At 47.6% G+C, this 12,116-nt stretch overlaps 2 protein-coding genes across 6 annotated transcripts in view; both read right to left on the bottom strand.

The window, feature by feature from the left end:
* LOC148115802 (uncharacterized) overlaps nt 1-12,116 on the bottom strand; it is a 32,719-nt gene that overhangs the window by 5,952 nt on the left and 14,651 nt on the right. The gene's annotated exons all lie outside the window — the stretch shown is intronic.
* Nucleotides 2,890-12,116, bottom strand: part of LOC132711728 (uncharacterized) — a 43,937-nt gene continuing 34,710 nt past the window's right edge. For 3 of the 5 annotated variants that reach the window (XM_087884176.1, XM_087884178.1, XM_087884175.1), the window contains exon 2: nt 2,890-11,493. In XM_087884176.1, the coding sequence (XP_087740302.1) occupies nt 8,319-11,493 (3,175 nt within the window). In that variant the 3' untranslated portion in view covers nt 2,890-8,318. Of the gene's footprint in view, nt 11,602-12,116 lie in introns of all 5 variants that reach the window. The other 2 variants (XM_087884180.1, XM_087884177.1) reach the window with 1 other exon arrangement.

Here is a 12,116-nt window from a genome sequence, read left to right as displayed (position 1 = left end):
GACAACACCAAGTCTGTGACTTACAGATAGTCCTCGTCTTACGACCAGCCATTTAGCAACCATTCAAAAAACAATTTATGACCCAGATTTGAACTTCTGAGGACTGGGGGCGGAGGGGCTCCACCCAGGGTCACATGACATTTTGGGTGCTTGGCAACCAGCCAGCAGTTGTGGCCTTTCATCGCATCCTGCAGTCACATGACCATGATGTACATTTTTGCCAGAAACTCATGCTTATATCCCTAGTGAACAATGGGTTTGCTTAATGATTGTAGCATTCACTTAACAACTGCCGTGTTTGAATGAAATTGAATCAACTGGGTAGGGAATCTATGAGTCACCACAAAAAGGGGTATGCAGAAGTAAACTCAAGTGCCCCACTGACCACTCAGTAACAGTAACAGAGTTGGAAGGGACCTTGGAGGTCATCTAGTCCAACCCCCTGCTCACGCAGGAGACCTATATTAGGGATTTGAACCACCAAACTGCCGACCTTTCTAATCGACAAGCTCAGTGTCTTAGCCACTGAGCCACCTAGTCAGACTGAGCCACCTAGTCAGGCTGTTTGTTTTACAATTGTTGCATGCGCTTAACAACTGCCACCAAATAGGTTGTAGAACTGGGCACATTGTGTGGTGACCCATTAATGACCGTCATGACTTAGGACTGTAATTGCAGGCTAAATTACAGTTGTAAATTAAGGATTTCCTGCATTTCCAATGTTGCTTTAATCCTGGTCATTGAAAAGCTACCCAGGTGTTAAGATCTTAACAGTGCATCTGGAAAGGAACTAAGCTAATACAGGCAGTCCTCCACTTACAAGTTCATTTACTGACTGTTCAAAGTTAGGATGACACTGAAAAAAGTGACCTATGACCATTTTTCACACTTACAACCATGGTAGCATCCCTATGAACAGTGATCAAAATCCAGATGCTTGGCAACTGGTTCATACTTATGACCATTGCTGTGTCCCAAGGTCAGGTGATTGCAACCATTTGAAAAGCAAACTCAATGGGGAAGCCAGATTCACTTAACAACCATATTACTAAATTATCAACTGCAATGATTCACAGTGGCAAGTAAGGACATAAGATGGGGTATAACTCACTTAACAAATCTCTCACTTAACAATGCAACTTTTGGGCTCAATTGTGGTCGTAAGTCAAGGACTACCTGAAATTTTGACTGGTGGAAAAAGACTGTGTTTTCCTGCAGCAAGAGTCTCTTCTGACACACCTGACAAGGTTTGGGGATTGTGCATTTGCACATAAACCAAGGATTGTTGTGCATCACAACAACTGAATTTGTCAGTTGGAAAGCTGACAGTCTGGGTTTGAAACCTGTGCACCACAGGACAGGTTGAGCTCCTGTTACTTGCTCCAGCTCCTGTCCACCTAAGAGTTCAAAAGCTTGCAAATGCGAGTAGATAAATAGGTACCACTTTGGTGGGAAGGTAGTATTCCATGCACAACAGCATATAGTCATATTGGCCACAAGGCCATGGAAGCATCTTCAGATAACATTGGCTCCCTCAGCTAAAAAACAGAGATGAGCATCATCCCCCAGAGTCAGAAATGACTGAACAGGGGAAACTTTTATCTTTAGTAAAGTGCAATACAGGTAGTACTCAACTATATAATTACCATTACTTCTCTGTGCTACCTATTCTAAGTTATCCTAAATTTAGGCACTACTTTCTCCCACTGTTAACAAAATATCAATCATAGTTGTGGGAAATTTGAAAATAACTTTCACAATTGATTATACTGTTAAAACAGACAAAGCAATTCTAAAGACTAAAGCACAAAAAAAGAAAACTAACTCTGTATTCTTTTTTTTAAAAAACGTGATACGCTCTCCCCACCCCGACTCCCAAATCAGGTAATGGAAAAGAGAAGGGAACCCTGGGAGGAAATAACAATTTGAAAAGTTTGTATGTATCTGTGATTAATTCCAAATGTTAAAGGTGAACATGGTTCCTGTGGTCTGCAATTTTTCCTCTGGAATATCCATGAACATGAAATTTTAGCTTTAGCCATTAATTCCTATACATTATCCCGTAGTCCTTTTTTGATGAAATGCTGATGACACACTCTTGGAAAATAAATAATGAGGATCAATGTTAATCTGACTAATCTTTTGAGTCACCTATTTATACCATTAAAAAAAACCATTAAAATTTAAAAAAACAAAAGTTGGGATATTTCGGACATGTGATGCGACATCCAGAAAAATACAGCACACTTCATTTAATCCTCCAGGGAAGGATTGAAGGCAAACGAGCTCCAGGCAGAAGAACATCATGGTTTCAAAATCTAAGGGACTGGTTTGGACAAAATTCAGCAGCAGTTTTTCGTGCAGCTATTGATAAAAATTGGATTGCCAACATGATCGCCAACGGCTTATGACGGATATGGCACAAGAAGAAGAAGATTTATATCATATCAAATGTTTCAAAAACTTCCCATCCTTGTAATGGTAGTGAGAGTAGTTTGAAGCCATTTTTAAAAATGTATCCCTCCTTTCTGCAAGTCAGACAAGAAGAAAGAGCTGGAAAATGCCAGAATCAGTAAAGTTCATTATTACCATAGTAAAAATAAAAAAAGGAGAGACCTTATGGATAAGGAAGTGCACCCCTCATAATAATTCTAATTTTTTAAAAAAACCTTGAATTCTGTCTAGTGATACTTGAAAAATGCCACAAAGAGTGCTGGACTGGTGTACTATTGAAATTGAAATTTTAAATTTACATTGAGGAGGGAAGGGAAGCTGAGGAAGACAGATCGGTCGTAGAGATACAGAATGCACAAGAAGAACAATGGTAGTTTGTTAGAAACTATTATATGTGTGGAGACCTTGCAACTGAGCAAAAGTTGACAAAAGATGTTTATCTTACCTTTTTATTATTAAATTTATTGATTAATAAATTTATTTGCTGTCCATCTCACAGTTTGAGGCAAGTCTGAGCATCTTGCCTTACCCAACTGTTCATAGCAATACTGACACTACCCATTTTTTCCTTGTCAAAAGTCTTGTTCTTACACAATGCGTTTTTTAAAATGAAACATTTTCCATTGTACATTTTTTCCCCTCATATCACAAACTCAAAGGGGGATGCCACATGTACGTCAGCAATATGGTGCTGCTGTCACCCAGCAGCCATCAAAGGGTAACAAGCAGGCATTTCCAAGAAGAGGAGATCACAGCAGGAGTTGCTAATAAACCTGGAGATCTTGTGATTAAAGCCACGATCCCTTTTCTCCTCAACTCAGTATTCCTACAGCTCTTCTCCACCAGGTTCATCTGCACGGCAGAAAAGCTTTTCATTTGAAATGTTACACTGCTTTTTTTCACTGGGCCTTGGGCCTACTCCTCACAAGCCCATCACCGGCGCCGGCTGTATTAGACGGACTGTTCTGCGCCTAATGCCATCGATGGGCGCATGGAGATCTGATGGGCGATTAAGACCTGAGCTCGATTCCCTGCACCCTATGTAGATGGGGCCCCGATCCCATGTTGAACATCTAAGGACTTTGGCTGGAAGACCAGCATGTTTGGACTTAAGACGAGCAAGTGATCACGGACTTTCCCTTTCCACCATGGTTTGGCCTAGCTTCTGGGGCGATGACTTCCACCGCCGTGAGAGGGTGGTGAAACCGGCCATGCTGGGGTGAGAGAGCAGCAATTGACCGAGAGTCTCGCCCAGGTGACCACCCAATGAATAAATTGGGACTTCGCCGCGGTGAGAGAGCGGCGATGTTTGCCCACTTATGTCCCCCTGGGTGCCGTGAGAGGACACCCAGGAGTGGGGGCTCCCGACAGTTGGGGTAGCTTCGGCCTGGTCCATCTGTTTCCCACTTCACCATTGTCGTGCCCGTACCCAGGGCTGATGATGGCTATACAGACTTACACAAGAGCGGACTTATACACTTTGAGGAATGCCCCCCATTTCTGGAAGTGGCCTATCGGCCTAGCCAAAGAGTACCTTAATGACGGATCTTGGGATCCTGAGAGGTGGCATGAGGGTGTTAAGGTTTTTAAAAGTTCTTTGTACTCCTTTTTAACAAGGTTTTTAGGGGGTCTGGGGAGGGGGTGGGGTTATGATACCCGGTGGGGGCAAGGGGAGGCTCCTCCAGGTTGTTGGCAGTCCAGGTCAGGGGAGAGTCATGGTATGGTGGGAGCAGGGGTGGGGTCCCCTGGGACTCCACGAGGGGGGGGGAAGGCTCTGATCCCTGTTGCGATGGGGAATGGCCGCAACGGGTCGAATAGGAGGCGGTATCGGAGGTTGGGAGTGCGTCCCCGCTATCTTTATGCGGTGGCTCGCCCCGACCCCAGGGATGCCGCCTCCCCCCCAGGGGTCTGAGAGAGAGATCACCTGGGTTTAGGCTGGTTTATTTTAATGCCAGGTCCGTGGTTAACAAAACTCCCCTCATCAGTGAACTGATCGAGGAGGAGAATGCGGACCTGGCTTGCATTACGGAAACCTGGCTGGGCTCAGAGGGTGGTGTCCCTCTGAATGAACTCTGCCCGCCGGGTTTTCGGGTACTACATCAGCCGACGTCCCAGGGGAGGGGTGGCGGTTGTTATTAGGGAGGCCCATGGTCTGTGGGTGGTCACTGCTCCTCAGATAGACAGATGTGAGTCCCTCCTCATGAGATGGGGACCGCAAGGTCAGTTGGCCCTGTTGATTACGTACCTATATCCCAGCTGCATATCAACGGCCCCGCCCTCGCTGCTAGACGCCATATCGGGGCTGGTGGTTGAGTTTCCCAGTCTTATTGTGCTGGGGGACTTTAAGCTACCTTCCCGGGGGGAGGGGGCGCCGGGAGCAGCCCGGGAGTTCATGACTTCCATGGCGGCCATGGACATGACACAGATAATACAGACCCCGACTCATCAGGGGGGACACACGCCCGATCTAGTTTTTATCTCAGAGCAGTGGCGAAATGACTTCGGTGGGGGTGAGCCAGCTATTCAACTCCTGTCATGGACCAATCTCTATCTCCTTAGGCTGGGCTTCCATTATGCCGCCCCCCCGCCACTGGGAGGCAGAACCAACCACCTGGTTCTGCCCCAGGCGCCTGATGGACCCTGAGCGGTTTCAAACGGAGTTTGGGATTATACCTGTCTCTCTTTCCCATGCCCCGGTCAAGACTCTGGTGGATGCCTAGTTAAAGGCAGCTGCCGGGGCTCTCGACCGGGTCGTGCCTTTGCGACCTCTGACCCGACGCAGATCCCAGTTGGCCCCTTGGTTTACTGAGGAGCTCTGGGAGATGAAGCGTCGGAGGAGTGGCCTGGAGAGTTGTTGGAGATCCAGCTGTTCCGAGTCTGACCGAGCACAGTTGAGATCTTTCAGTCGATCTTATCTGGTGGTGATGGAGGCGGCGAAGCGTGTTTACTTCTCCGCCCTCATCGCGTCCGCAGATAATCGTCCAGCCGCCCTTTTTAGGGTGTCCCGCTCCCTTTTGAATCAGGGAGCGTGAGATTACTCTATGCGGGGGCGGGCCGAGGAGTATAGTCATCATCTGCAGGACAAGATCACTCAGATTCGGGATGGGATGGACTCCAGCTGGACCGGGTCGGTCAGGGAGATGACAACGGGACTGATGATTTGGGACAAATTTGATCCTGTTACTCCCGAGGAAGTGGACAGGATCATGGGGAAGCTGAGTACCTCCACATGTTTGCTGGACCCGTGTCCCTCCTGTCTCGTTTATTCGGCCCGGGAGGTCACACGCGGCTGGATCCAGGCAGTTCTTATACCTTCCTTGGATGAGAGGAGTTTCCCGGCCGCCTTGAAGGGGGCGGTGGTGAGACCCCTCCTCAAGAAACCGGCCTTGGATCCAGATATTTTGAATAACTTCCGTCCTATCTCCAATCTTCGCTTTATTGCGAAGGTTGTTGAGAGTGTGGTGGCACATCAGCTCCTGTTGGCCCTGCATGAAACATTATATCTGGACATGTACCAGTTGGGTTTCAGGCCCGGGTACAGCACGGAGACGGCATTGGTCGCACTGGTGGATGATCTCTGAAGGGCCCAGGACAAGGGACATTCCTCTGTCCTGCTCCTATTAGATCTCTCAGCGGCTTTTGATACCATCAACCATGGTATCCTGCTGCAGCGCCTTGAAGGGTTGGGAGTGGGAGGCACTGTTTTACGGTGGTTCTCCTACCTCTCCGGGCGCTCGCAAGTGGTGTTGGCGGGGGGACAGAGGTCTGCCCTGAGGCCCCTTATGTGTGGGTTCCCTCAGGGGTCGGTCCTCTCTCCCCTTCCGTTCAACATTTATATGAAGCCGCTGGTTTTGGGGTGGGGTATCATCAGTATGCTGTTGATACCCAACTTTTTATATCCACCCCGAAGCAGCCCAGTGATGCCCTCGACGTGATGTCCCTGTGCCTGGAAGCGGTGCGCTCTGGATGGGGAGGAACAGGCTTCAGCTCAACCCCGCCAAGACAGAGTGGCTGTGGATAGCGGCATCCCGGTTCCAGGGGAATATTCCATCGTTGGCTATAGGGGGTGAGGTGTTGCCCCCTGTTGATAAGGTACGGAACTTAGGCTTCCTCCTGAATTCATGGTTGACTTTTGAAGATCATGTTACAACCATGACCAGGGTGGCATTTGCCCAGATTCGTCTGGTGCGCCAGTTGCGCCCCTATCTGGACCGTGATGCCCTACGCACAGTCACCCATGCGCTCATCACCTCCCGGAACGACTACTGCAATGCTCTTTACATGGGGCTGCCCTTGAAGACCACCCGGAGGCTTCAGCTGGTGCAGAATGCGGCCGCGCGGGTAGTAATGGGAGTGTCCCAACACTCTCATGTTACACCTCTCCTGTGGGACCTGCATTGGCTACCGGTTGCCCTCCGGGTGAGATTCAAGGTGCTGGTAATTACCTATAAAGCCCTACATGGCTTAGACCCGGGGTATCTGTCAGACCATCTGCGGCCAGTGACAGCTCCCCATCGCCTGGTGCGTTCCCACAAGGAGGGCCTCCTTGTGGTGCCATCAGCCAATGTCAGCTGGCAACCCACAGGGAGCGGGCCTTCTCTGTGGGTGCACCTACCCTATGGAATCAGCTCATCTTGGAGCTCTGGGTGGCTCTTTCCGCCGTGACCTTAAAACATGATTATTCTGCCTGGCTGATTTAGACTGAAAGGGGTTTTAAAAGGGATTTTAATGGTCTTTCTATAACCTTATTGGGTATTTTAACATTGATTTGGCTTGTTTTCATTGTTGTGAGCCGCCCTGAGTCCCCTCGGAGACAGGGCAGCATACAAGTTCAAATAATAAATAATAAATAAATACATTTCACAGGTAAATTTTCAAGATCTCATGGAAGCAGCCATCATTTTCAGTGCACCCACAATTCCTTAAGGCTGTCTGCACAGTGTTAAGGTAGAGAAACAGAGCAGTTTCTCCCTCTCCTGCATGACAATGACCCAGAAGCAGCCGCCATTTTGGCCCTGAGGCAGTCGTGGCAAAATGGCAGCCACTTCCACAAATCCACCTCAGGGCCCAGCGATGAATCCCAGGCACAGTGAAAATAACGGCTGCTTCCATGAAATAGTCATACAGCTGAGAGATTTCCGTCCTTCCCTCCTTCCCCAATATAAGGTTCAGATGTCTTCAAAAGATAAAGAGGAGGACGCTATGAGGTCTGGTAGGGTTGGACTTCGAATTGGGGACTACAGGGACCCTGTTTTAGGAAGGAGAGGCCTGAAGAGACTCTGGGAGGGAAGGAAAGTCCTGGGGAGACCTAAGAGATGGGTTACGGGAGGCCTTTGGAAGGAAAGCCCAAGTCTGCAATTAAGCAAAGCAGTCTCATTTAACAGCTGCTGCAAGGTGTAATCGTAATTGGAAGGCCCTGTGACAGAATGGCCTAAGCTGCACGGAGCCAGTGGGAGTGGGAAAAGGCCTGGGGGTTACTCTGTGCGGAGGCCTGGGGGGGGGGGCTTCCCCAGAACTGGAGCAAACCGGTAGCATTTCACCCCTGCCTTGGGGAAAACAAGGGTGGGGAACCAGAGCAATAGGTGTCTTGGGGGGTGGGGGTAGAGGAGGCCTAGGGATACCTTGGGGAAAACAAGGGTGGGGAACCAGAGCAATAGGTGTCTTGGGGGGTGGGGGTGGAGGAGGCCTAGGGATGCTTTGGGGGAACCAAGGGTTGGGAACCAGAGCAATAGGTGTCTTGGGGGGAATTTTGACTGAAGCTTTTCACACATTCAGGACATTCAAATGGTTTCTCTCCTGTGTGAGTTCTCTGGTGTATCAGCAGACTGGAATTGACACTGAAATCCTTCCCACAATCAGGACATTCAAAGGGTTTCTCTCGTGTCAGTCCTCTGGTGTATCACCAGGCTGGAATTCTGACTGAAACCTTTCCCACACTCAGGACATTCGAAGGGTTTCTCTCCTGTGTGAGTTCTCTGGTGTATCAGCAGACTGGAATTGACACTGAAATCCTTCCCACAATCAGGACATTTAAAGGGTTTCTCTCTTGTGTGAGTCCTATGGTGTATCAGCAGACTGGAATTGACACTGAAACCTTTCCCACAATCAGGACATTCAAAGGGTTTCTCTCCTGTGTGACTCCTCTGGTGTATCACCAGGCTGGAATTCTGACTGAAACATTTCCCACAATCAGGACATTCAAAGGGTTTCTCTCTTGTGTGAGTCCTCTGGTGTATCACCAGGCTGGAATTCTGACTGAAACTTTTCCCACACTCAGGACATTCAAAGGGTTTCTCTCCGGTGTGAGTCCTCTGGTGTTTCACCAGGCTGGAATTCTGACTGAAACTTTTCCCACACTCAGGACATTCAAAGGGTTTCTTTCCTGTGTGACACCTCTGGTGTATCAGCAGGCTGGAATTGACACTGAAACCTTTCCCACAATCAGGACATTCAAAGGGTTTCTCTCTTGTGTGAGTCCTCTGGTGTATCACCAGGTTTGAATTTTGACTGAAGCTTCTCCCACATTCAGGACATTCAAAGGGCTTCTCTCCTGTGTGAGTCCTCTGGTGTATCACCAGGCTGGAATTCTGACTGAAACCTTTCCCACAATCAGGACATTCAAAGGGTTTCTCTCTTGTGTGAGTCCTCTGGTGTATGACCAGGTGGGAATTCTGACTGAAACCTTTCCCACAATCAGGACATTCAAAGGGTTTCTCTCCTGTGTGAGTCCTCTGGTGTTTTACGAGGCTGGAATTGAAACTGAAACCTTTCCCACAATCAGGACATTCAAAGGGTTTCTCTCTTGTATGAGTCCTCTGGTGTATCACCAAGTAGGAATTCTGACTGAAACGTTTCCCACAATCAGGACATTCAAAGGGTTTCTCTCCTGTGTGAGTCCTCTGGTGTTTCACCAGGCTGGAATTCTGACTGAAACTTTTCCCACACTCAGGACATTCAAAGGGTTTCTTTCCTGTGTGACACCTCTGGTGTATCAGCAGGCTGGAATTGACACTGAAACGTTTCCCACAATCAGGACATTCAAAGGGTTTCTCTCTTGTGTGAGTCCTCTGGTGTATCACCAGGTTTGAATTTTGACTGAAGCTTCTCCCACATTCAGGACATTCAAAGGGCTTCTCTCCTGTGTGAGTCCTCTGGTGTATCACCAGGCTGGAATTCTGACTGAAACCTTTCCCACAATCAGGACATTCAAAGGGTTTCTCTCTTGTGTGAGTCCTCTGGTGTATGACCAGGTGGGAATTCTGACTGAAACCTTTCCCACAATCAGGACATTCAAAGGGTTTCTCTCCTGTGTGAGTCCTCTGGTGTTTTACCAGGCTGGAATTGAAACTGAAACCTTTCCCACAATCAGGACATTCAAAGGGTTTCTCTCCTGTGTGAGTCCTCTGGTGTTTTACCAGGCTGGAATTCTGACTGAAACTTTTCCCACACTCAGGACATTCAAAGGGTTTCTTTCCTGTGTGACACCTCTGGTGTATCAGCAGGCTGGAATTGACACTGAAACCTTTCCCACAATCAGGACATTCAAAGGGTTTCTCTCTTGTGTGAGTCCTCTGGTGTATCACCAGGTTTGAATTTTGACTGAAGCTTCTCCCACATTCAGGACATTCAAAGGGCTTCTCTCCTGTGTGAGTCCTCTGGTGTATCACCAGGCTGGAATTCTGACTGAAACCTTTCCCACAATCAGGACATTCAAAGGGTTTCTCTCCTGTGTGAGTCCTCTGGTGTTTTACCAGGCTGGAATTGAAACTGAAACCTTTCCCACAATCAGGACATTCAAAGGGTTTCTCTCTTGTATGAGTCCTCTGGTGTATCACCAAGTAGGAATTCTGACTGAAACGTTTCCCACAATCAGGACATTCAAAGGGTTTCTCTCCTGTGTGAGTCCTCTGGTGTTTCACCAGGCTGGAATTCTGACTGAAACTTTTCCCACACTCAGGACATTCAAAGGGTTTCTTTCCTGTGTGACACCTCTGGTGTATCAGCAGGCTGGAATTGACACTGAAACGTTTCCCACAATCAGGACATTCAAAGGGTTTCTCTCTTGTGTGAGTCCTCTGGTGTATCACCAGGTTTGAATTTTGACTGAAGCTTCTCCCACATTCAGGACATTCAAAGGGCTTCTCTCCTGTGTGAGTCCTCTGGTGTATCACCAGGCTGGAATTCTGACTGAAACCTTTCCCACAATCAGGACATTCAAAGGGTTTCTCTCTTGTGTGAGTCCTCTGGTGTATGACCAGGTGGGAATTCTGACTGAAACCTTTCCCACAATCAGGACATTCAAAGGGTTTCTCTCCTGTGTGAGTCCTCTGGTGTTTTACCAGGCTGGAATTGAAACTGAAACCTTTCCCACAATCAGGACATTCAAAGGGTTTCTCTCCTGTGTGAGTCCTCTGGTGTTTTACCAGGCTGGAATTCTGACTGAAACTTTTCCCACACTCAGGACATTCAAAGGGTTTCTTTCCTGTGTGACACCTCTGGTGTATCAGCAGGCTGGAATTGACACTGAAACCTTTCCCACAATCAGGACATTCAAAGGGTTTCTCTCTTGTGTGAGTCCTCTGGTGTATCACCAGGTTTGAATTTTGACTGAAGCTTCTCCCACATTCAGGACATTCAAAGGGCTTCTCTCCTGTGTGAGTCCTCTGGTGTATCACCAGGCTGGAATTCTGACTGAAACGTTTCCCACAATCAGGACATTCAAAGGGTTTCTCTCCTGTGTGAGTCCTCTGGTGTTTCACCAGGCTGGAATTCTGACTGAAACTTTTCCCACACTCAGGACATTCAAAGTGTTTCTCTCCTGTGTGAGTTCTCTGGTGTATCACAAAGTTGCCATGCTTGTGAAAGCATTTACCACATTGGGAGCAGTTGTAGGTCATCTGTCCTATATCGATTCTTCTATGAATCACAAGGGAGCTATTCTGACCAAACCTTTTGCCACATTCAGAGTATTTATATGGCTGATCTCCAGTGTGGATTCTCTTGTCATTTGAACTCTGTACTTTTCCCACAATAGGCTTTCTGAAAGAAATGGAAAATATTTTTTTTTATTTCTGCTTCAATTTGCTTTGCTTTTCAATGTTGCTTGTTATTCTCAGTTGTCCAGTGTTGTTATATTGGCATCTTTGTCTGTAAGATTCAAATGATAGTGTAAATTTTGTTGTTTATAAAAAGGTTGCAGAAGATGTGAAAAAAAGTAGTACAGGTAATCCTTGAGGTAAAACAGGCCATTCAACGAAAGGTCAAAGTTACTACACCCACACACCCAATGCTAAATACAAATCTGTTTCAAAGTTGAAATTTTGCAGGCCCTCCCCCCAATGGTCCATCCACCAGCTGCAGAGATGTTGCAGCATACCTACCCACCTATTTCCCAAACATCTTGCCCGGTCAATCCTCAGAGGCCCCAGACCACAGTACATTGGCCTGCTTTGTCAATATTTTGCTTCTAGGTATTGCTCCCCAACCCCACTCCCCTTCTTCATTCACTTACTTAATTTTTACCAAGCTCAAGAACTCAACTGAGCTACGTGGCAGAATCAAGAAGAAGACTTACGATCTCTTTTGTTTCCATGGCAATCCTTTCGCCCCACCCAGCATAAATTGATAGTGATTTACCTTGCCTGGGGAGGAAAGGATTCCCA

The sequence above is a fragment of the Pantherophis guttatus genome, chromosome 2 (assembly GCF_059756535.1).
Source record: "Pantherophis guttatus breed Tessera chromosome 2, ASM5975653v1, whole genome shotgun sequence".
Classification (NCBI taxonomy): Eukaryota; Metazoa; Chordata; class Lepidosauria; order Squamata; family Colubridae; genus Pantherophis; species Pantherophis guttatus.
Note: the sequence above shows the minus strand (reverse complement) of the source record. Positions and strands in the feature narration are given on the sequence as shown.